A 25,480-nucleotide genomic window follows, 5' to 3' on the forward strand; every position below is an offset into this window, starting at 1 on the left:
CTTCCAAAAGGATGTCCATTTGTTCCAGCACCATTTTTTGAAATTACCTTATTGAATTTAACTTGGCATCTTTGTTGAAAATTAATTGAAATATATATTTATCTATTTCTAGACTTTATTCAGTTTCACTGACCTATGTGTTTGTCTTAATATCTGTAGCTTTATACTAAGTCTTGAAATTAGGTAGTGTAAGTCTTCCAACTTTGTTCTTTTTCAGAAGTATTTTGACCATTTTGTGTCCTTTGTATTTCCAAAGAAATTTTAGAATTTTTTTGTCTGTTTCTATGCTGACTTTTGGTTAGCATTACCTTGAACATATAGATTAATTTTGGGAAAGTGGATATTTTAACAGTTATTGAATTTTCCAAATCCATAAACATGATATATCTCATTTCCCTATTTGTTTAGGACTTCTTTGCTTTCTTTCTCTTAGCAGTGTTTTATGGTTTTCAGTGTAAATCTTGAACACATTAAACTTATTGCTTACTATTTCATGTACATGTTATTTTTAACAGCTTTGTTGTTATAATTGATATACAATAAGATTCACATATTCAAATGTACTATTTCATAAAATAGCATATGTATAAATCCCCGAAACTACCCACCGCAGTCAACACAGTGAACATCTACGTCACTCCCAACTGTTTCTTTGTCCCCCTTTGTAATTCCTCTCTCCTGTTCCTCCTTTCCCTGCCCTGCCTGTTCCTGTCCCAGGTGGCTACTGATCTGCTTTCTGTCAATAAAGAGATACTTCCTTTTCCTAGGATTTCGTATATGGAATTCTATTGGTTGTCCTCTTACTTGCTGATCTTTCTTTTTATCTGGCAAGATTATTTTTTGATTCATACATGTTATAGCATGTATCGGTTTAATTTCCTTTTATTGTCAAGTGGCATTTTGTTAATAGGCATATATCAGAATTTGTTTATCCTCTCCTCTGTTGATTAACATTTAGTTTCCTCCCAGTTTTTTGGTTATTGTAAAGAAAGGCTGTATGAGCATCTGTATAGAAATTTTTGTATAAACATGTGTTTTCATTTCTCTTAGGTAAATGCCTACTTGTGGAATGACTGGGTCATATCATTGTACATGTTTAACTTTTTTAAGAAACTGCCATGTGGTTTTACCATTTTGCATTCCTATCATAAATGTATGAGAGCTTCAGTCTCTCCACATCCTCATCACCAGTTGGTATGGCCAGTTTAATTTCAGCTCCTCTAAGAGAGGTGTAGTGATATCTCATGGTTTCACGTGCATTTTCCTAATGATTAGTGACGTTGAGCATGTCTTCCTGTACTTATTTGCCATTTGATGATTAGATATTTTGCCCATTTTTAAAATGAGTTTATTTTGTTATAATTGAGCTATGAGAGTTCTTTTTCTTTTTTGGATATAATTCCTTTATCAGATGTGTGCTTTGAGAAGATTTCCACCGCACCCCCCCCCCAATATGTTGCTTGTCTTCTCATCCTTTAAATAGTAGCTTTTGAGGAGCAGTGATTTTTAAGTCCAGTTTTTTTGTTTTAATTACTGTGCTTTGGCATCTAAGAAATTTTTGCCTATCTCAAGTTTTCTTCTAGATATAGTTTTAAGTTTTACATTTAAGTCTGATCCATTTTGAGTTAATTTTTGTATATGGTACAAGGTATGGATCATAGTTCTTTTTTCTTCCAGATGGATATCCAATAGTTTTTGCACCATTTTTTGAAAAGACTACCTTTTGTCCATTGAACTGTCTTTTCACTTTTGTGGAAAACCACTGTTTCTTTACTGTTTATTCTATTCCACTGATCTTTTTGTCTTTGTGCTAATACAGTACCACACTGTCTTGATTACTGTAGCTTTATAAAAAATCTTGTTCTAACTTTGCTCTTTTTCCAGGTTGTTTTGGCTATTCTAGATCATTTGCATTTCCATTTGGATTTTAGAATTAGTTTGTCAGTTTCTACGAAAAAACCTGCTTGGGATTTTGATTGGGATTGTATTGGCTCTCTAGATCAGTTTGAAGAGAATTGACATCTTAACAATATTGAGTCTTCCAGCCCATGAACAAGGTATATTTGTCCATTTATTTAGGTCATCTTTAATTTTTCTCAGCAGTGTTTTGTGGTGTTCAGTGTACAGATCTTTTACATTTTTTTGGTCAGATTTATTCCCTAAGTATTTAACATGTTTTGATTCGATTGTAACTGATTTTGTTTTTTTTTAATTTCAATGTCTGATTGTTTGTTGTTAGTATACAGGAATATAGTTGACTTTTCTGTATTGATTGGGGCTTCCCTGATAGCTCAGCTGGTAAAGAATCCGCCTGCAATGTGGGAGACCTGGGTCCAATCCCTAAGTTGGGAATATCCCCTGGAGAAGGGAAAGGCTACCCACTCCAGTATTCCGGCCTGGAGAATTCCATGGACTGTGTAGTCCATGGGGTCGCAAAGAGTTGGACACGACTGAGCGACTTCCACTTTCACGTGTGTCCTGTAACCTTGCACTACCTGGGGCTTCCCGGTGGCGCTAGTGGTAAAGGACTTGCCTGTCAGTGTACGAGATGTAAGAGATGAGGGTTTGATCCCTGGTTCGGAAAGCTCCCCTGGAGAAGGGCAGTGGCAGCCCACTCCAGTATTCTTGCCTGGAGAATCCCCTGGACAGAGGAACCTGGCAGGCTTACAGTCCATAGGTTTGCACAGAGTCAGACACAAGGGAAGCAACTTAGCACGCATGCACACAATCTTGCTAAACTCACTTGTCAGTTATTGAAGGTTTTTGGAGATTCCATAGGATCTCCTGCCTAGTTGAAAATATTGTCTGTGAATAAAGACAGTTTTCCTTCTTTCTTTCCAATCTGGATATGTTTTATTGCTTTATTCTTGCTTGATTACATTGGCAAGAACATCCAGCACAGTGCTGAGCAGGACCAGTGAGAGCAGACATCCCAGTCTGGTTTCTGTTCTTAGGGTAAGCATTCAGTCTTTCATTATTAAGTATGATGTTGCTGCTGCTAAGTTGCTTCAGTCGTGTCCGACTCTGTGTGACCCCATAGACGGCAGCCCACCAGGCTCCCCCGTCCCTGGGATTCTCCAGGCAAGATGGAGTGGGTAAGTATGATGTTAGTGTTAGGTTTCTCGTAGATTCGCTTCATCAGATTGAAGGAGTTCACCTCTGTTTCTCTTTTGCTAAGAGTTTTTATCAGAAATGGATGTTAGATTTTGCCAATTACTTTTTCTGCATCTCTTGACATAATAATATGTTTTTTCTGTTTTGGTTTTTTAATATAGTGAATTGCATCCATTTTTTAATGTTAAACTCAACATTGCTTTCCTGAAATAAACTCCATTTGGTCTGACATGCATCCTTTTTATAGGCTGTTGAATTTGATTTACTAAAATGAGATTTTTACATCTTTGTTCATAAGAGATACTGATCTGTGGTTTTATTATAATATATTTGGTTTCAGTATGAGGATAATGCTGGCCTCATAGAATAAGTTGGAGAGTGTTCTCATCTCTTCAATTTTCTGAAAGAATTTATGGAGAATTGGTATTTTTTATTTCTTGAATGTTTGGTAGAATTCACTAGTGGAGCCATCTGGACCAGAAATTCAACTTCAGTTTCTTTAACACATGCAGGGCTATTCAGATTATCTCTTTCTAGTTGAATGACCTTTGGTAGTTTGTATCTTTTCAAGCATTTGTCCATTTCATATTTGTTGTGTTTGTAAGCACAAAATTATTCCTAATATTCACCTATCCCTTTAATATTGGTAGAATCTGCAGTGATGTTACTTCTCTCATTTCTGATATTGGTAATTTAATTCTTCTCTCTTTTTATCATATTCAGTCTGGCTAGAGGTTTATCAATTTCATTGATCTTCTAAGAGACCCAGTTTTTAGTTTCATTGTTTTTTATTTCATATACATTGACTTCCTTTCTAATATTGTTCCCTTTCTGTAACTTACTAGGGGACTTCATTTGCTCCCCCCCCCCCCCCCCCCCGCAGTTTCTCTAGATAGAAGCTGATGTCATTGCTTTGAGACCTTTCGTCTTCTCTGTATGTGTTTAAGCGCTATAAATTTCCTACCAAGTACTGTTTTTGCAGAGTCCCATAAATTTTGATTGTTGTATTTTTTGTTTTTATTCTGTCTTTGGCCTGTGGACTATTTAGAAATGCGTTATTTAGTTTTCAGATATTTGGATTTTTTTCTAGAGATTTTTCTGTTAATGATTTCCAATGTACTTCTTTTGTACTCAGAAAATGTACTTTGTGTAAGCTGAATCTTTTAAAATGTACTGAGACTTGTTTTATGGTTCAGGATATGACTTGTCCTAGCGAATGTAACATGTACATTGAAAAGAATATACATCCTGCTGTTGCTGGGTGGAGTATTCTATAAATGTCTGTTAGGTCAAAGTATTTGACAGTTCAGATGTTCTCTATTTTTACTAATTTTATCAGTCATCAAGAGTGTATGTTGAAATCTCCCATTGTCATTGAGACCTTGTCAATTTCTCCTTTTGGTTCTGTCAGCTTTGCTTTTCGTGGATTTTGGAACTCTGTCATTAGGTACCTCTGCAATAGATTGGTTATGTCTTCTTCATAAATTGACTTTATTGCCATGCAATGTCCCTGTTTATCTTTGATAATTCTGTTTGTCCACAAGTCTGTTCGTCTGCTTAATATACTTGCTTTAGCTTGCTTTCTTTTTTTTTTAAGTCATGTAGTAGAATGCTTTGACTTACGTCATGGAATGATTATCAACGTAAGTTTAGTGAACATCCGTCAGCTTATAGAGACACAAAGTTAAACAGGGAAGAACCCAAAGTAAAACTAAAGAACTCCTAGGATTTACTCTCTTGACAGTTTTTATCTATAGCATATAGAAGTATTAATTCTTTTTACCTGTTGTACAGTATAACCCTAGTACTTACTTACCTTATAACCGGAAACTTATACCTTTTGACTGCCTTCACCAGTTTCTCCTCCCCTCCCCCTTACCCATTCCAGCTTTCTTAGGACTGGTGTTTGCATGCCGTATCTTTTGTGTGTGTGTGTGTGTGTGTGTGTGTGTGTGTGTGTGTGTGTGTGTGTGTGTTACTTTTAATCTCTCTGCGTCTTTATAGTTAAAGTAGATTACTGTCAAAAAAAGGAAGTCCTGCCATTGTGGCAACCTGGATGAACCTTAAGGGATAATGCTAGCTGAAATAAACCAGAACAGCAAATATTGTATAATCTTACTCATATGTGGAATCTTGATTGAAAAAAAAAAAAGTAGAACTGATAGAAACAGAGTAGAATGATAGTTGCCATGGGCTGGTATGGAGAAATGGGAGATGTTGATCAAAGGGTACAAATCAGTCTCAAGAGGAATAAACTCTGGGAATCTAATGTACAGCATGGTGATGTGACTGGATTTAGACGTGCCACATTATGTCTGTTTTCTTTTTGTCTAATGTGTTCTTTATTCCCCTTTTTTTTCCTCCTGTCTTTTTTGGATTAATTCATTCCTCCTGCTGCTTTGTTGTGCTTTCTAAAAGTGTGGTTGCTCTAGGGTGACAATATACATCTTTTACTTACCACAGTGCACCTTGAAATAATGTTACACTGTTTCATGTATAATTTAGGAATTTTACAACCAGTATACCTCTATTCTTCCCTCCTGTCCTTTGGGCTGTTGTCATGCATTTTATTTCTATTTAAGTTTTAAATACCATAGTGCTTTGGTTATTTTTGCTTTGAACAGTTTAAGGAAATGTAAATATGAGGAAAAGTCTCTTAATTATGGATTTACTATCATTTCCATTGCTCTTCTTTCTTTTATGTTGATCATGTTTTTATCTGACGTCATTTTCTTCCATCTGAAGAACTTTTAGGATTTACTTTCGTGCAATCAATTCTCTCCAGTGTTGTTTATCTGGAAGTCTATCTTATATTTTCAGTTTTGAAAGATTTTTTTCATTGGTTTTAGAGTTCTGGGCTGGCACTTTCCCCTGATACTTCAAAAGCACTGTTCTGTTGCCGTTTGGCTTGCAGTTTTCTGGTTAAAAGCATGCAGTAATTTTTCCCTTTGTTCTTTGGTGTGTCATGTGGCTCTTTTTCTCAGCCTGCTTTTTAGATTATTTCTTGATAACTGATTTTCAACAGTGTGATTATGATATATGCTTTGGTGTCATTTTCTTCATGTTTCTTCTGCTTCAGATTCATTGAGTTTCTTGGTCTATGGAGTTATATATAGCTTTCCTCAAATTTGGAAAACTTTTGGCCATTATTTCTTCAAATTTTTGTTTGTTTGTTTGTTTTTTCCATTTCCCTCCTCTCAGTACTGTGGTTATGTGGCTCTGTTCATTTTTTAATATTCTTTTTCTTTCTTCGTTTTGGATGGTTTTCTTTCTCTGGTTCTCTTTTCGTTCATCTTTGAAGGAATTAAATCATCTGCAGTGTTAAATCTTCTATTAATTCCAACCAATGAAATGTTCATTTCACATATTTTATTTTTTACCTTTAGGACTACCATCTGTTTCTCTTTATATCTTCTTTTTCTCTTTTTAAAAATTATTTTCATGATTTCCTTTAGACTCATGTGCATATATTATGTTTATAATAGCTGTTTTAAAATCTTGTTCCATTATCTCTGTCATTTCTGAGTCTGTTTCTATTGACTGATTTTCCTTTTGTCAGTGAGTTGCATTTTTTCTGTTTCTGCATATGTACAGTGATTCTTTTAAAACTGAATGTTGTCGTCGCACATTGTAAATGTTGTATGGTTGTGTTTGGGTTTTATGGTTCTTTAAAGCCTGTTGAAAGTTTTTTTTTAGGGCTAGACACTTAAGTTACTTGTAGATCAGCTTAATCTTTTTCAGGCTCATTTAAAAGTGTTTTTATGGTTTGTTTAGAATAGCTTTTTGTCTAGGTCTAGGATAATTCCACTACCAAAGGCACTTTGGGAGTGTCTGTTAAATGACCCCCATGTTCAGTGAGATCTCTGCATTCTGGCGGGTGGGAATTCAGATCAGTTGGCAGCCTTGTATGAACTCTGCAAAGTATTCAGCTTGCACTTTCTCCTAATTTCTTTACTCTGACAGTTGCTCCTTGCAAAGCCTGTGCACTTTTTCACCCTGTGCCTGAGTAGATCTGAATTCATCCAAAGATTCAGAGGGTCCTTTGTGATGATTTTTTTGTTTGTTTGTTTTGATTTCTTCTTATGCATAGCTTCTTCCTCTCCAGGACTTTGCTCTGAAAATTCTAGCACTTCTAGAACCTTGATCTCTGTCTTCTCAACACAGAGACTCTTGGATTTTCCTTGAATTCCTTCTCCTTCCGCATTGTCTGGAATTGCCTCTAGGGAGGAAGGCGGAACAATCAGGGGGCGCCCTTCATTTATTTCCCCTTTCAGGTGTCACAGTCCTACACTGCCTATTGTTTCATGTGTGCAAACAGTTGTTTCATATGTTTTATGCACTTTTCTAGCTGCTTATGGTGAAAGAGCAACTCTTACAGCAGTTATCGTCTCATATGTAGAAACAGAATTCTGTTGCTTAGTTTGTATTGCTTTTGAACTTTTCTTTTAAAAATGGCATGCTTTATGTATTCTTCCTTTTTTCATTCAATATTATATTATTAAGGTTTATTTTGTTACATGTAGCTTTTGAATTCATTCATTCTCTTTCAGTGCTTTGTTATATTCTTCTATGACTTTATATTGCCGTTAAATTTCCCATTCTCTTTTTGATGGTATTTGACAGCTTCCTGGTCTTTTTGCTGTTAAAGACAGCTGTGCTCTAAATATTATAATGTGTGTTTCCTGGGTATATATCTAGGAATGGAATGTATCTAGAGCAATAAGATAAGTGAATGTTCAACTTTAAAAGATAATGCTAAAACAAGAAGGTAATGCTCAACTGTTTACTGAGAAAAGTGAAAGAGAGCACCACGAATGAGTTACCTTCATGTAGCATGGAAAAGATGCACTTATCTGCTAACAAATATTCCTTTTTTATTAATGTATGTTTATTGAATATCAACAAGTATCTAGCAGTATGCTTGGTGCTTTGAGTGTGAAAAACGTGTTAGTGGGAACTCTGTCCTTTGAGAGTTAGCAGTATGATTAGAGAGAATTTATTTATACATGTAATAGAAATAGCTCATATTTGTATTGCTCCTTGTAATTATAATGTACTTTATACACATCTTCCTGGTGGCTCAGATGGTAAAGAATCTGCCTGCAATGCAGGAGACCCAGGTTCAATCCCTGGGTCAGGAAGATCCCTGGAGAAGGAAATGGCAACCCACTCCAGTACTCTTGCCTGGAGTACACCATGGACAGAAGAGCCTGGAGGACTACAGTCCGTGGGGTCTTAAAGATTCAGACACGACCGAGTGACTAACACTCACTCACTTATACACATCATTGTTATTCCCATTTTAATGATAAGGAAAATAAGGCTCAGTAAAGTAACGTGACTTGTCCACGATCACACAGTGGGACTTGATTCAGGTGTTTTGACTCCAGATCCTACTTTTCCCTGCTGCATCATGCTGCTTTCCAAAAAGAGAAAGTTTATTCCACGAGACCGCGTTTGACAGGTCCCTCTGGCGTGCAGTGAAGGCGAAGGAGGAAGGCCAGAACGAGGGAACCTCTGTAGACTTGCAGCAGTCCTCTCAGGGAAGGCTTCGTGCAGGACAGTGGACTTGAGCTGCTTCTTGAAGGGTGGATTATGGAGAAGTAAAGAGGGTGTGAGGAGAAGGTGTCCAGATAGAGGCAAAAGTGTCAGTGGGAGGTGTGGTATGAGAGGACTGTAGGAGACTTGTCTGGAGTTTAGGACCCCTGCTGGGGAACTGTGAGGAGAAAGGGTGAATTAACGGATGGTATAGATGACCCAGCTTTTGAAATCTTGAAAGTCTTGCAGTTGGCATCATGGAGCCATTGAAGCCTCTGGAGAAATAAGATGATTGAAACAATCTATCTGTATTTTCATGCCCTTTATGCATCTTCCGTTCCCAGTTTCATTTGACCTCTTTTCTAGCTATCTGTGATTTTTGGTGGTGGTTTCATTTTTGTTTTCCAGTTTTATTTTCTGAATCTAGTATACAAGCTTTTATTAATCCAAGAAATCCTGCCTTTTCTTCCTTTTTATTTTCTTATTATTGTCTTCTATATTCTTTTCTTTTATTGTATTTTCTGCTATTCTAGTTTTTTTATCGTTTTAATTTGAGCAAGTATCTCCTCTTTTGTCACATTAGAGACTATATATATATTTTTAGAAAACCTGTCACTTTTGTGCTTGATTTGTGTTTTATTTCTATATTTTTCCTCTTCAGCTAAGCTTTAAGAAATAACCAGTTCCCTTCTTTGTCTTTTAGGTCCTACCTTGAACACAAGACCTCCATGAACTATATGCTGGCAACACGTCTCTTTCAAGACAGGTGGAGATTTGCTAATCTTATAAATTTAGTAGGACTAGATCACAGAATTAACAGAAAGTAAATGCAAACGAAGCAAAGAGGTTTTATGAAAGTCTTCAGGAATATTTGATAGGAAGAGCTTGATGGAAAACACAACATAAAATCTCATTTTTTTTTAGAACTCATTAACTCTCAGCACTTTGTAATATTTCTAGATGCTACAGATTAAACCGTAAAAACCTTAACACGTATCCTAAAATTTTTCCTCCTTAAAGGAAGGCCCTTTCTCAGTGCCTTTTTGCTTTAGACACACTTATCACAGACATGATTATCTTTCTAGACTAGACGAGACTAAAAGGATCAGATTAGAAAAGCTACAGGAGAGGTAATTCACAAAATAAATACAGTGAGAGTTGTAAGAAATGACAACTGATAACCTCAATACAAGGGAAAATAGGGCAGAAATGATGGAAAACAGACGCCGAAATTCAAATAGCACAGCAGTTAGGGACTCCTTAGTCCCACATACTTCTGTTGCCCCTGAGACATAACTGCATTGCAGTACAGTTCAGTAATTGACCAACAAAGAACCTTAGGTATTTAAAGAAGTCTGTATTATTTTCAAGGTATGTGTGCTTTTTATGTGGGATTCTTAAAAAGAGATATCCTGACTTCAGCCACTTCTTGGGATTTCATTATCCATCATCAGAAACTTACAGGATTTCCAGTTTCTCTCTGTAAATTTGTGGTTATTACCATTGATTAAGTAATTACACTGTGTAGCTTCCAGTGAAAGAGATCTTGAGATTTACTTGGACTATGTAGAAACTCAGTTCTTTATATATAACCTGGTCCCAGTTCCCTACCTGCTACCTCCTCCCTGGAAATTTTTACAAGCCTTCTTTATTGTTCCGTTTCAGACACTATAGTAAGATTTGTTCTGGTGTGTTAACTGAGAAGTATTTTGCTTTTGCCGTGGATGAATCCTTTCAGTCTGAAGGTTTAAGTCTTTTAAACTGTGGGAAGTATTCCCCGTATTCTGTCTTTCCTGGGACCTTCTGTTAGATGAAATTTGGATCTTGTGCTATATCCTCCATATTTCTTTACTTTTTTCTCATACTTTCGATCTCATTGTCTCTTAGCTTTAAATTCTTGAAGATTTTTTGAACTTTGTCTTCTAAAAATTCTAAATTGATCTTTAGCCTTACCTATCTTGTTACTCAGTACCAGCACTGAAGAGGATTGTTTGATCTACTTCTTTTTATTTTGGCAGGTACAGTTTTAACATCCAACAACTGTTTTTGCTTTCTGACTAGTTTTCATAGTTTATGGATGTAATATTAAATTGGCTGTGGAATGAGTTCCAATGTGGAGGAGGTAGGGAGTTTCCCCTATAGCACCAAGCAATTGCAACCTGCTGTTGTCAATTCAGTTCAGTTCTGACACTATCTACCTGGGGATCAGCGTCAGATTCCAGTTTAATGGTCCTGTCCTACAAGATTCTACAACCCCCCACCCCTGCAATCCCCACACCTTACTTTAGATGCTAATCACAGCCCAGGTTGTTACCTTTATTTTTGACCTACTGGCTGCATATAAGAGATTTCCATGACCCCTTCTGTAGGGGGGATATTGAGAAGAATATTCAACTCATCGGATCACCAGTTTATTATAAAAGGGTATATATATAACTCATGAACAGCCAGATGGGAAAGACACTTAGGGCCCTCTCCAGGTGCACCATTCTCCCCACTTCTCCACGAGCTCAGCAACTTGGAAGCTCTCTGAACCCCATACTGCAAGGTTTTTATGGGGGCCGCATGGCGTAAGTGTGATTGGTTACATCATTGACTGTTGGTAACTGAACTCTATCTCTAGCCCCTCTCCCCTCCCAGAAAGTCAGGGGGATGAGACTGAAAGCTTCAACCCTCTCATCACAGGGTTGATTCCTCTGGTGGCCAGCCCCCATCCTGAAGTGATCCAAGGACTTTCTAAAAGTCACCTCATTAGCATGACAAACGATGCCTTTACCACTCATCACTTAGACATTTTAAGGGTTTTAGGACCTCTGTGCCAGAAACAGGGATGAAAACCAAGTAAGTATATATATTTCTCACCATAAATCACAGTATTATAAGTATGTTTTTTTAATCTCTCTAGCATAATTATTGAAAGTTCTTCTGTTTTTTGCACTATTTTGAATTCTTCTGGATTATTTCTCCTTGTTTATCTCATTCTTTCTAGTTTATGCTCTTATATTTTCTGAAACATCTGGTGATTTCTAATTGTCCAGTCATATTTATAAGTAATGGACTGTTTGTTTAGGATTGGTAATCTGCCTGAGTTTCCTTAAAGGTTGTGTCAGTCTGTTTGTGAACTGACGTGGAGTCTATGCTTGAGGCTTGATTGCTCTATAATTGAGCTTCTTGTGAGGGTGAAGAAAGGTAGAATAGGCAGTCTGTAAGTCACTACCAAAATCAGGAAGATTCTTTCCGAGGAGAGCATAACAATGAAAACATTTGACATATAATAATATATGTGCTTTTTTTATTAACACATTCAATAATGTGTTAATAGTAGTAGGCCTAGCAGTGGGTCTAATAACCACCATAATTTAAAAAGCGTGGTAAGTGTCGGCAATATTTTGAGACCCCCTAAAGTAACATGAAAAAAATGTGTTCTTTCTTATGGTAACAGAATCGCACTTACACTACTGCAGTTGATCCCCTACATGTGTATGATGCTAAATTTCTGTTAGAGGATTATTTTTTTTTTCCCCATCCAATTGATATCCTCCTTGACTTCTTTCTTTAGGCTCTAGTAGCAACTCCTGCTTATAAAGCATTCTAAAAACTTTGATTCAAAAAACATAAATTTCTGTTTAGCAAAGAAAGGACCTTATGATTTGATCTTCCTCCCTTTTTAGCCTAATCTCTGCTTTTCAGTACCAGCCCATGGCCAATTAGACCATATCTACTGTTCTTTCATGCCTCCTTATCCTTACATTCCATTGGAATTCCCATACATTCCCGTGGACTGGCTTCAGTTTACCCTGAATTCTTTTTCTAGCTATGTCATTCATCCTCTTACCCAGGCTAGAAGGAGGTTCTCCCAGCCTTTCTTATCCCTCCATCGGATTTAGATCGGCATGTTGTACATATTGTATTATAATTGTCAGTTAGTACTAACTACTCTTATCTACTTTCAAGTTGGCTTTTAAGAGTAGATACTTGGTTATATTCCTCTTTGACAGTATCAAAACCTATCACGAAGCAGGCACACACACAAACGTGCTTTAAAAAAATGAAAATGTATGTTGCAAGCCTTGCATCTTCCATTAAATCTGTTCTCTTCAATCTGAATTCATGTTTTCTCTCTTGCAAATCCTATTATATTATTGTCAGAACTACTTTCAAACTAATTCCGTAATTATTTCATTTCATAATTGGTTCATTTTGTCTGCCTTCCCTGCCCTCCCGCTTCATGCTCCACTCACCCATCCTGCCCTGGCAAACAGTGTCTTACCTGCTGTCTCATGGCACGACAGTAGTTTTAACTTTGGTTGTATTTTAGTAACATCATATATGTGCCACATGTGCATGCTAGGCCGTTTCAGTTGTGTCCTACTCTTTGCAAACCCCTGGACTGTAGCCCACCAGGCTCCTCTGTCCCTGGGATTCTCCAGGCAAGAATACTGGAATGGGTTGCCATGCCCTTCTCCAGGGGATCTTCCTGACCCAGGAATTGAACCTGTGTCTCCTGCAGCTCCGGCATTGCAGATGAATTCTTTACTTCTGAGCCACGGGGGAAGCCCATTTGTGCCCTAGCCAATCCCAAACTGAAGTCTTGTATTTATTAAAAAGCCACCCTGGTGACTGTCATGTGAATTCATGATTGCAAATTACAGAGAAAAACCATTATTTGATTTTAAAAAGTTAAAATAATTTTGAGACTTTCTGATAATAAGTTGACAGTATTAGAATACTGGCACAGATGGAAGACATGGGGAGGAAAAGGTAAAATGTTTTGGTGGAGACAGATTTTTCAGTTGATTTTTTTCTATAGATAGAATATCTTGATATTGATTGCATCTGTCTCTTTTTTAAAAGATCAATACCATAGGTTACATGTTGTATGATTGCATTTATATAACCATTTTGAAATGATAAAATTTTAGAATGGAGAACAGATGAAGCCAGAAGTTAGGTAAAAAGTGTGTGCTTATAAAAGGGCAACATACGGGATCCAGTGGTGATGGGGTTGTTTGGTATCTTGTCTGTGGATACATGAACCTACACAGTGATAAAATTGTACCAAACTAAATACACACATTCCCAAATGAGTACAAGTAAAGCTGGGGAAATTTTTTTTAAAGTGTGTCAAGTGAAAGGAAATTGAATGAAAAACAGAAGCCAGTTTAAATGTGAATGGTACTTCCTGTGGTTAGAGCCCAACTCTAGTTTAGAAACAATGAGGAATATCTCTTTTTTAAAGAGACTTTTTTTTAATTGTGGAAAATCTATTTATCATGAGCATCTTTTCTGAACCCCCATGAGAACTGAGATGGACTTCTTTCCTTAATATAGTTCAGTGCAAGTAGAAAGAGTCCTGAAGTCTGAGACTAAAGTTGTGGGTTCAGATTTAAACTGTTTAAAGCTCTGACATTGAGCTTGTCACCAAATGGTCTTATCCTGCTCATGTTTATAAACAGGGCTCATATTGTTATTGTGAACAGTAAGTGTGTTTAAATTTGTGGCTATATGTACAAATGCAAGTAATTGTTAGAATTTTTCTCTAGAATTCATTTGTCCTCTATCTTTTTTTTTTTTTTTTTAATTGATCTTCCCTAAAGGTTATGGTACTCTGTTCTTTTCTGAGCATGCTCTCAATTCATCTCTCTGCTTCTACCCCAAGATGCCTTCCCTGGCATAATTCCATGTTGAAGCTCCGTAGTGTAAATCTCAGGAGTGTGTGTATGTGTGTGTGAATTCAGGAGAGAATATCTGTGTAGTGCTCTAACCCACTTGTCCTTTCTACTCCTGTAGGGGAAACCCAAGAAGAAGCTTATTGACAGGAAGAACACGGTAACTGATTTTTAAAAGTTGAGAAATTCTTCCCCTGTGCATAATACGTGGCCATGCACAGACTAAGCATGATACTTTACATAACCGTTTTCAGTATTGAAGCACTGTTCTGCAGCAAACTATTTACAAACTAAGTTTGGGATTTATATTTTTTAACTACAAATATGTCATTTCAATGATAGTAGGTATGTTTGGATATGTGAGAGAGCCCAAAGTCTGAGTGAGATTTCAAGATCAATCTCAGGCTAAATTCAAAGAAAAGGTTATGTTTTGGCCTTGACATACCTGGGGCATACAGGTATGGGACTTTATACCATATAGGACTGAGCAGAACTACTTCCTGTTTGCCTTGGAAATAGAAGTGTGCAAAATATCTGTGGCTCTTAATTTTGGCAGAAGAGAGGAAGGTCTTAGAAGAATGACTGGGATGGCTTTGCCCAACTGAAAACTGCAGCCAGAATAAGAACTTTAACCCTAAATACATACCTTCCGGTTTGAGAGATTACAAACATCCCCTTTGTGCTGTTTCTCTTCAAAAAGCACAATGATAATAAGAAAGAAACTCCTATATTTAGCTTTTTCTTTAGCATTTAAGAATTTAAGATAAATTTGGTTTTCTCATCCAAATCTTTTGAAGCATAAATCTGATTTTTCTTTAAAGGAGGAAAATATGATTGCCATTTAATTTAGGGAAAAGTGAGAAAAGTAAACTTTTATAGTTTGTTTTTAAATGAAAGTCATGCTTAGCTTATACATTTTCTCCAGTTATTAGTCAAGGAATACATTTCATAGATATACTACTGTCAATTTGGAAATTAGGGGAAAAAACTTCAACAACAAGAATATTTATTTAAACGTTGGCAGGTTTTGTTCTTTCTTTAGGACATTTTATGTGCTATCAATACTGGTTTTCTGGTAGTATATAAGCAAATAAAAGGTAGCAAATGAAAACCTTATGCTGAAGCATGAAACAAGTCTTAATTCATTAAAAAAAGTAGAATTATTAAGAGTATGTTCTTTGACTGCAGTGAAATTAGAAATCAATAACAATAGAAAATATCCAAATATTTTGGAATTAAACACATTTCTAACTAATCCATGGGTCAAGGAAGAACTCATGAGGAAGATTTAAAACGATCATAAAAATAGAACATTAAAATGTGTGAGATGTAGCTAAAGTGCTGTTTGCTTGTGTGTGTGTGTGTGAGGGGGGCATGTGATTTATAACTTTAATACTTGTACTAGGAAACAGAGGACTAGATCACTGATCTAATGGTCAATTTTATGAAACTAAGAAAACAAGAGTGATCAAAAGTAAGTTGAAGAAAGGAAATGATAAAGGGCAGATCAATTAAATACAAGACAAACAATAAAGAAAATTAATAAAAATCCAATAGCAGAATTGATAAACTCTTAAGTAGATTTACCTAGAAAAAAGAGAAAACGCTGATTACCAATGTCAGATAGTAAAGTGGGGCTATCACTGTAGATCCTACAGGCATAAAAAGGATATTATGGGAATATTGTTAGCAACCTTATTTCACTACTTTGACAGCCTGAATGAAATGTCTGAATCCCCTGTGGGGAGAGAACTCTCAGTAAAACTGACACAAGCTGAAATAGAAATTTTGAATAGCCCTATGCTTAATCAGAATATTGAATTTATTTAAAAAAAAAACTTTCCTATACAGCACACTGCAAGTCATTTCACTGGTGAATTGTATCAATATTTGAGGAAGAACAGATACCAATCTTAAAGAAATTCTTTCCGAAAAAATAGGCAAGGATACTTCCCAATTCATTTTATGATACCAGAAGAGTAAGGCATGAAAACTTGACAAAAACATTTAAAAAAATTATAGGCTAATACCTACATGAATATAGACACAAAATATCTTAAAAGAATAATAGTAAATAGAGTTGATCAGTATATGAGAAGGATAATACAGTGACTAAAGTGAGATTTTCCCCAGTAAGGCACAGTTGGTTTAAAGTTTGAGAATTAGTCAATTTAATTTACTATATATTAAATAAAGGGGGAAAAAACCCAATGATCATTTTATTAGCTGCAAAAAGACCCCAAACAACCCACATATGTTGAATTGATAAAATTAAATACATGTAAGGAGAAAAATTCTTAGTAAATCAGGCATAGAAGAGAACTTCAATCTGATAATGGCCTTCTATGAAAAACCTGTTTCTAATGTCAAACTGAAATAGTGATGGCTTTACCCTTATGATTAGTAATTAGGCAAGATGTCTGCTCTCACCACTTGTATTTTCTTTATGGTAGAGTTCCTAAACGATACAGTAAAACGAGGGATAGAAAAAGAAATAAGAGGTATACAGGTTAGAAACGAGGTTAAAATCTTTCCTCTTAGATGACATGATCGGGTCAGTAGAAAATTCTAAGGCATATACAGAATGACTATAAGAACTTACAAGTGTGCTTAGCAAGGTCTTGGAATATAAGGTCAAAATCTTAGGGATAAATTTTACAACTATGCTTAATATCTATATATTAAAAGCTCCTGAATGTTACTTAAAGAGACTAAAGAAGATCTAAGTAAGTACAGTGATATGTCATGTTCTTGGTTTAGAAAACGTAATATTGTAAGTATTCATCCTCCACAAAATGATCTAAAGAATATTGTAGTAATTTTTTTGGTAGAAATTGACCAACTGTTTTTTTTTTCAGTGTATATAAAAATGCAGAGGAGTTAGAATATCCAAAGTAATCTTGAAAAAAGACCTAAAGTACCTGACTTAAAGGAATATTATGCTGTAGTAATGAAAACTTACAAATTTATCAGTGAAACAGAATAAAAAGCCCAGAAATGGGCCCTTATAACTTTAAACAAGAGGCCTAAAGTAATCCAGTGGGGAAAGGAAACTTGGAAACTTTCTAACAGATGGGGCTGAAACTGAATATTGTATTTTAAAAACTGAACCTCAACCTCTATTTAGAGCCCACAAAAATTATAGGTGATTCATAGACATATACATAAAAAATATTGCTATAAAACTTTGTGAGTGAAAATATCTTTGTAACTTTGGGCTTGGCAGAAGTTTTTAGATATGACACACAAAGCAGTAAGCAAAAAGGAAAAAAAATGGTAAGTTAAATTTCCTCAATATTAAAAATTTTGTTTATTAAAAACACTTTGAAGAAAATTATTAGGCAAGCCATAGTTTTTATCCATCTCAAAAATATGCTAATAAATGAGTTCATACTGTATGATTCTATTTTTATGCAGTTCTAGGACAGGTAAATCCAAAATGTGAGGAAAAAATTCAGAACAGTTTTCTTGAGGAGTATGAGGGCGGGGTTTACCTGGGAAGGGATGTGAGGACTTTCTGAGGGGGTAGAATGTTAGAATTTGGGTTGCATAGCTCTAGGTCTCATCAAATGGACATATGGACATTTAATATTTGGATATTTCACTGTATATTATTTTTAGGTTACAGAAAAGAGAAGGGAAAAAAGTTCAAAGCCCTATAAAGCAAATATTGACCTCTAGATCCCAATAATTTCATCATTTAAGTGTTTAGGAATGAAGTGCACTGATGTCTTTGTGCAACTTTGAAATGCTTAAGAAATTAAGTGGATTGATATTTGGATAGAAAAAGAGAAGATTAAATATATATGTGATGAAATAAATATAATAAAATATTCATTGTAGAAACTGCCCAGTGGGTATACGGATGTTCACTGTATAATTCTGTTTAAATATTTCATAAAATGTTAGAAAGATAAAAGGAAATAGATATGGATAAAAGCTATTACAATTTATTTATAAGGAGTTCAGTTGTTTATTAAATCAGAAGTATTTATAGTATATTGGGTTTATGCTGAGCAGTCTCAGAAGTGTCACTGACCAGTGAGAAAAGACAGGCATGGGCCTTGCCCTCAGAGAACTGTACATACAGTTCTGTTTCTTCCCCCTACCTCCCTACCGCCATGCCTTGTAATAGTGGTGATTTGTATGTCTGTTCAGGGTTCCTTAGAAGCTTATAGTTGTTATTTGAAACATCAGATTTGTTTTATTTTCTTTATTATTTAATTATCTAAAACCATTTTCACAACTGTTTGAAGGGGGGGTGGGCTAACATTCAGTTGTTGAGATTATGATAAACTGGGGTTGAACAACTTTTAAAAGTTTATTAATTTGCTTCCCGTTTCTGCCCCCAATGTCAGGACATTACCAGTTCTTAGCTCAATTTCCTGCTCTAGAGAGGAGGCCTTCAAAATATTTATGTCCAGACCATCCAACCAGAAATCCCTAGAAGTCTTAAATAGACCAGAAGACACAGCCTTTCCATCATACTCAGGGACTGAAAACTCCTGGGGGAATGACGATGAATTATGACCTCAAAGTGGTCCTCAACCTTTTGGTACCAGGAACGGGTTTTGGGGAAGATGATTTTTCCATAGGTGGGGTAGAGGGGATTGTTTGGGGATGATTCTGGTGCGTTGCATTTATTATGCACTTTCTATTGTTACTATGTCGGCCCCACCCCAGATCATCAGGCATTAGATCCCTGAGATTGGGGAGCCCTGTTCTAAAGAGGTCACGAGAGAGAGAGTTCAGAGTCAACCAGTTAGATCTTGAGTTCTGGGTGCCTAGCATTAGCTGCCTGCTTTCCAACACTAATGTGGATACATCTTTTCTGACTTGGTGACCCAAGAACCCTGTCTCTCTTTGGTGACTTGGATTTCTCTGCCTGTCCTATACTCTGCCCGGTCCTTGTCTGGAGGGCTGATGATGCCTGTCACTTCCCTAATTTTATGAGTGTAGCTGTGGCCGTCCCTCTCCCCATCCATGACCTGATAGAATTTGGCGTTGTCCTCCATCTGCTGCCTTCCCTTGTCCGTACCTCTCACCCTAACTCCTGACCTGTGCTCAACACCTGAGGAGTCCCTGCCACATCTGCCCAGCTCCTCCCGTAACTCGGTGTGCTCCGAGGGAGACGTCCCTCCTGTTGGAGTGCTTGAGACTTGATGCGTCCTGAGGTCATAGTGACTTTTCTCAAGGACGCTCTCTGCCTGTGAGTCTCATTCAGGTCTGTGCTGTGCTCATCACAGATTATCACCTCTTCCTCTCCTCAGCAGCTGCTGAATCTGTATTCATTAAATACTGCCTACTTCAAAAGAATGTCTGTATCATTCTGAGTTATAATGAATAAATAATAAGTGCACCTCTGGCCGTCCCTCAGCTTAAGAACTGAAGTGTCGCCAATATCTCAAGTCATTCTAGGCTTGGGTGTTGGTAGCACTTTATGGTCTCTGCTCTGAATAGTCAGCCCGTATTGTTGGATAGATTAAAAATGCTTAACCATTGTCTTCAGACATATTTTTATTCACAACATTTAACAAATTCAGATAGGCCATTAGTGAAATTTTAATGTAGATTCCAGTATTCCCGTTTATCGGCCAGACACTTCAGAACTCACTGGAGTAACCATGCCTGGTCTGACATCATGACAGAGTTCTGTCAAGCTTAGTCTTGGAATAAAAGAACTTCCTGAAAGTTCTAGCTGCCATGTTTTTCCCTCACAGAATGGCGATTGATGGAGCCCCAGAGCTGAAGGTAGAGAGCATGAATTCAAGGGCCAAGCTGCACGCTGCTCTCTATGAGAGGAAGCTCCTGTCTCTGGAGGTGCGAAAACGTAGACGACGGAGTGGCAGATCAAGGGCAATGAGGCCAAAATACCCAGGTACCTGCCGGGGAGCCGCCACCAAGCTCCAGTATCTGTGTCCTGTCAGACTGATGTAATCAGCTTCTTAATTAGTACTTAATGAATCAGGACTTTCCTGATCACATACGCTTACTTTTTTTTTTTTTTTTAATATATATACTCTTTTCCTCTGAAACTCATTTCAAAAAAAATCAGTGTTTTAAACCTTCCGTCCTATAATATTTGTATTGAAGACTATCTGAAGCACACACATGTTGGCTTTTGCTCTTATTCCAGCATCATTTCGCTACTTGATACTTAGCTTAAGTTCAGTGGAACCCCTGAGCATTCTTATTTGGGGTTTTCATGATTAGGTATCCAATTTATACCAATTAATCCAATTGGATAAGTCCAATTTATCCTTTGGCATTTGCTGAATGGTGTAAGTATTTCAAACACAAACAGAAAAGGGGGAATTTCTTTCTCTCCCAGAATCTCCCATGTTACAGATCTATTTGTCACTGACAAACTGACTTCTCTTTCTCCCTCCTTCTTTTGTTTGTTGAGTGCCTGTGTCAGCCACATTAGTCACTGCAGTTTCACTGACAAAGGAAAAAAGCTGTGGCCCTTGTCCTCAAAGACCTGCCAAAGCAGTGAAGGAGAAGGAGAATGGATAAACATAGGGTGGAAAGATATTCCCCTGCTCTGTGTATCTCCATGAAAAGCATCTCTCTAAAAACTTTTAACACGCTGTAGAGATCACTATAAAGTTTTCTGCCTAGAGATGTGAGAGAGCCATTGGTATTGTGATGAGAAACGTCATCTCTAATGAAGATCATTAGTAGGTTCTTAGAAGGTATAAGATTGGAGAGGGACATGTGTATGCTGTTAACTTTGTGCATTATTTGCCATCTGATTTAGAAATGGGTTTTTACTAAAAGGATAAAAGGAAGGTATTGGGAGAGAGGAAAATTTAATCCTTTTTTCAGCAACATTAGTGATTCTTCGCATTTAGTGATTACCCAACCAGCTGAAATGAATGTTAAAACTGAGACAGAGAGTGAAGAAGAGGAAGAAGTTGCATTAGACACTGAAGATGAAGAACAGGAAGCTTACCAGGAGGAGTCTGCAGGGTCCCTTGGAGAAAATCAAGCCAAATATACACCCTCACTGACTGTTATGATAGAAAATTCACCCAAAGAAAATGCCATGAAGGTTCCTGAGTGGAATAACAAAGGTGAACAATGCTGCAAAATTGAAACTCAGGAGCCAGAGCCTAAATTTAACCTGATGCAGATCCTGCAAGATAATGGCAATCTTAGGTATGTATCTTTCCTAATTATTCTAGTAAACCGAAAGCAGGTCGTTTGTACTGTGCACCAGGATATTGTGCTGGTGGCTTTATAGCCATTTTTCATTTTTTATGCACAGGATTCCTGTGAATTAATGAATGTGATTTGATATTATTGTTATCAAGGAAACTGCGGCTTACAGAAGTTGCTTGTCCAAGGTCTGGAGCTATGCATCAAACCCAGGTCTTACTGGCTTAGCAAATATTTTGGGGGTTTTAGTGTCAGTGACTTAGAAGTACAATGTGACCCAAGACAAGGGAGCTCAGATCAGCTCATGGCTTAGTGTGGAGACACTTAAAGAGAGGGGCTATGACCCCAGTATGGACAAAGGGCTCTTAGGACCCAGGAAAAGGAGTGACTGGTCTTGCCTGGGAAGGCTAGGGAGAGATTAGGGAGGAGACAAGATCTGAACCAGGACTTGATGGATGAGTAGGCTTTCAGGATTTGGGAGATGACAGCTAAGTGTGGGAGTGCTAGCAGAGGGAATAAAGGCACAGAGGGGTGATAGCACAGTCATTCATTCAGTCCCGTGACAAATATTTATTGCATACCTGCTCTATATCAGGAATTGTGCCAGACTGTGTAATGTTACAGTAGAGACCAAGGCAGGCTCCTGAAACTCGCCGTCTAGGGGGGAAGGCTGACAGTAAACAAACAAGGTCATTTCAGGCAATAAGAAGTGCTGTGTAGACAATAAAATAGGGTGTGGTATTAGACTGTAATAGGGCAGAAAGTTTCTTTAGGTTCTGGTGCTTCAGACATGGAGAGGTAACCTTTAGGGTGAGTCCTGAATGATGGGGAGCAGTAAATCATGTGAATATCAGGTAGCAGAATATTCCAGGCAGAACAGCAAGTATAAAACCCCTGCGATTGAAATAAGCTTGGCAAGTCTGAGGAATATAGGTGAGTGGTGTGGAGTTACGTGGAGAAAAGGTACGGTAAGAAGTGAGACTAAAAAATTGGATGTCGTTTGATCATAAAGGGCCATAGAGGAGCCTGGACTTTTTTCTAGATGGATAATTTTTAAGCAGATGAGTGATATATAGTCAGATCTTGATTTAGGAAGTAAATTCTGGTCACATTTTGGGATAGTGATTGATAAGAGGAGAACTAAGGATAAAGATTGAAGGCAGGAGGAGAAGGGGATGACAGAGGATGAGATGGTTGGATGGCATCACCGGCTCAATGGACATGAGTTTCAGCGAGCTCCGGGAGATGATGAAAGACAGGGAAGCCTGGTGTGCTGCAGTCCATGGGGTCGCAAAGAGCCGGGCACGACTGAACAATGACAGCGGGTAGAGCACTGAGTTAGGGGCTGTTCATGTAGCCCAGAGCCGGGAAGATGAAGGCCCTATCAGAGCAGTGGCTGTAGGAGTGAAGGGGATGGGATGGAGATAATGAAATTCGCAAGTTAAAGTTGCTAGGGCTTGGTCTCCCACAGAGCCTACATTTTTGCAAGTTTGGTCATGTGATATTGCAGCCAGTCAATATAAGGAGCACAGGAGTTGGTTTCGTGATAAAAATAATGTGTTTGGGACACAGTGAGGTGGAAGAGCTTTAGAGTGAAGATGTTCAGTAGATAGGTGAAAATACAGCTTTGTAAGTCAGAGTTGAATAGGACTGTACAGCTTCAGAGTGGATGAACTTCTTCATTTCAGTTTAGTTCAGTAAACATGGACAATGAGAAAAGGAAGAGAATTGAGGCCTGGAGAAAACCAACATTGTATATAGTAAGAGATCAAGAAATAGCAGTTAGAGAGATAGCTATAAAACTGGGAGGAGACAGGGTGGTAAAAGCTACGAGAGTTTCAAGCTAAAGAGTGAGTGCCTCAGGCAGCCCAGTTTAGAATGAGGCCTCTGAACCGTCTCTTGCACTTACGACACGGTTGTGGACTTTCTGGATAGAAGAGAAACTGTGAGCTGAGTAAATAGGAAAGCAGGTGTGAACTGACTTTTTCAGAGGGTTTGACAATGAATGAAAGGAAGGTGAGAACTCATCAGTGAGCATGCTAAGAGAAAAAAGATTTCTTAAGATAGGGATTCTGATTTATAGATTGGGGGAGGATTTGATGGTAAAAAAAATAGAGATACATACAGAAATGGATATATTGTCATATAGGAAGGTAGAAAGAGGCCAGTGGAGGGGTGCCTCCCTGTCTTAAGTCAGAAAGAAAGTACTACGCGTGCAACCATGCCCACTCGTGTCCAACTCTTTGTGACCCCATGGACTGCAGCCCACCAGGCTCCTTTGTCCATGGAACTGTACAGGCAAAAATACTGGAGTGCGTTGCCATTTCCTACCCCAGGGGATCTTCCTGGTCCAGGGATTGGACCCCCGTCTCTAATGTCTCTTGCACTGGTAGGCGGATTCTTTACCACTGAGCCACCTGGGAAGCCCCTAAAGCACTGTGGGTTGAATGCAGTGATTAGAAGTTAAAGAGTCAGGAAGTAAGTGTTCATGCATGATGGCCTTTATTTTCTAAGCTAGAGGTCAGTTCTTAAACCGCAAGGCTGGAGGGTGATGTTGTTGTTTAGGGGGTTGGCGGGTAGGGTTGAGGTTTGGAGTGGTGTGGAGAATGAGAGTAGCTGCGTTAGTGGAGGGCACACTGAGCTCTGTCAGAAGGCTTGGCTGTGACTTCTCATTGCTTACCAGCTGACTGTGATCACGGGCAAGTCAGCGTGTCTCAGTTTTCTTTTCCATTGGGCCAAGTTATCAGGTTAGACATAGACAGATTTTTCAGACTGTGCTCTCTAGAGGGGAAAGAAGAATCCACTGAACTGAAATGGAACATTTCAAAACCACTGAATTATATTCTAAGGTCCTTTTCAGCAGTAACATTCTACTTAGATGTTGTAGAAATAAATTATTCCTAAATCTCACACATCTCACTTTCAATGAGTAAGCTGTTATAATTGCAGGGTGTGTTCATATTAATCAGTGGTTTTCAAATTCTGTTCCCCTGAGCTGCCTCTCATTCTGTGGGGCATCTCAGTGGCTACTAAGGGATCTAAGGGCTGGTCCATGGCAAGGCTTCAAGACTCCAAGCCCCAGCCCACTAGTTGTATATTTTGAATACTGAGGATCTACAAAGGCTTTTATGTTTTAAAAATAGATTTCTCCAGTGTAAATCATTCTAGCCTTTTGGCTTGTTTGTTGCAGATTTCTAGCTGACCAGTATCTCCAATATGTTAGGGGACAACCTCAGGATTAACATCTCACAGATCTCTGTAGTAAGGTTTGTTGTTGTTGTTTAGTTACGAAGTCATCACCGACTCTTTTGTGACCCCATAGAAGTTCTCTTAGTGAGGTTTATAGAAATGGAAAACTCAATACTTGTTCATTTGATTTACAACAATGATTTGCCACAAAATAATGATTGAAATTTCTACTTCCAAGCAATAATTCCCTTATCCAAAGACCTCTATATTTTAATATCAGAGGAATAATCGGTAAAATTGGATATTCGGCTACGTTTGGCAGGTATCTGAAACATGACACTTGTAGCTCATTATATTGCAAGTGAGTTTGTTGGCCAAAGTGGAGAGGTTTTTTGTTTTTGTTTTTTCCCTTCACTTTGACTTGAAAATAATCTGTTGTCGAGGGAAAGCTTATGGGAACGGTTGAGAGGAAAGTGATATATGGTCTCCAGAACAAGGATTTTAAGTGTGGCCTTGATGAGAAACATTTGAAAAGACACATTTCGAAATCATATTGTGCTCCCCTAAGCTGTTCTTACTCTTGACAAAGGTGCAGCTTTGCATTTCATGTTCTGAAGAGCTTGAAAGGCAAATCTGCCTCTGTCCCTTCCAACACACACACAGAAGCTAGACATAGACCCTCCTAGGATTTCCAGTTTACTCTGGACCAGTCCTTCGTCCTAACCTTGGGGAGCAGTGAGGAGAGAGTATTCAGTGACGGCACGTGTGAGAAGTGTAAACAGAACTTGTGTTGGGCCCTAATCCTCACT

At 37.7% G+C, this 25,480-nt stretch overlaps 1 protein-coding gene across 1 annotated transcript in view; it reads left to right on the forward strand.

The window, feature by feature from the left end:
• Positions 1–25,480, forward strand: part of TTLL5 (tubulin tyrosine ligase like 5) — a 307,681-nt gene that overhangs the window by 77,548 nt on the left and 204,653 nt on the right. Inside the window, exons 18-21 of the mRNA XM_052646434.1 lie at positions 9,356–9,418; positions 14,443–14,481; positions 20,042–20,199; positions 21,176–21,482. Of these exons, the coding sequence (XP_052502394.1) occupies positions 9,356–9,418; positions 14,443–14,481; positions 20,042–20,199; positions 21,176–21,482 (567 nt within the window). The remainder of the gene's footprint in view (positions 1–9,355; positions 9,419–14,442; positions 14,482–20,041; positions 20,200–21,175; positions 21,483–25,480) is intronic.

Source organism: Budorcas taxicolor, chromosome 10, assembly GCF_023091745.1.
Source record: "Budorcas taxicolor isolate Tak-1 chromosome 10, Takin1.1, whole genome shotgun sequence".
Taxonomy (NCBI): domain Eukaryota; kingdom Metazoa; phylum Chordata; class Mammalia; order Artiodactyla; family Bovidae; genus Budorcas; species Budorcas taxicolor.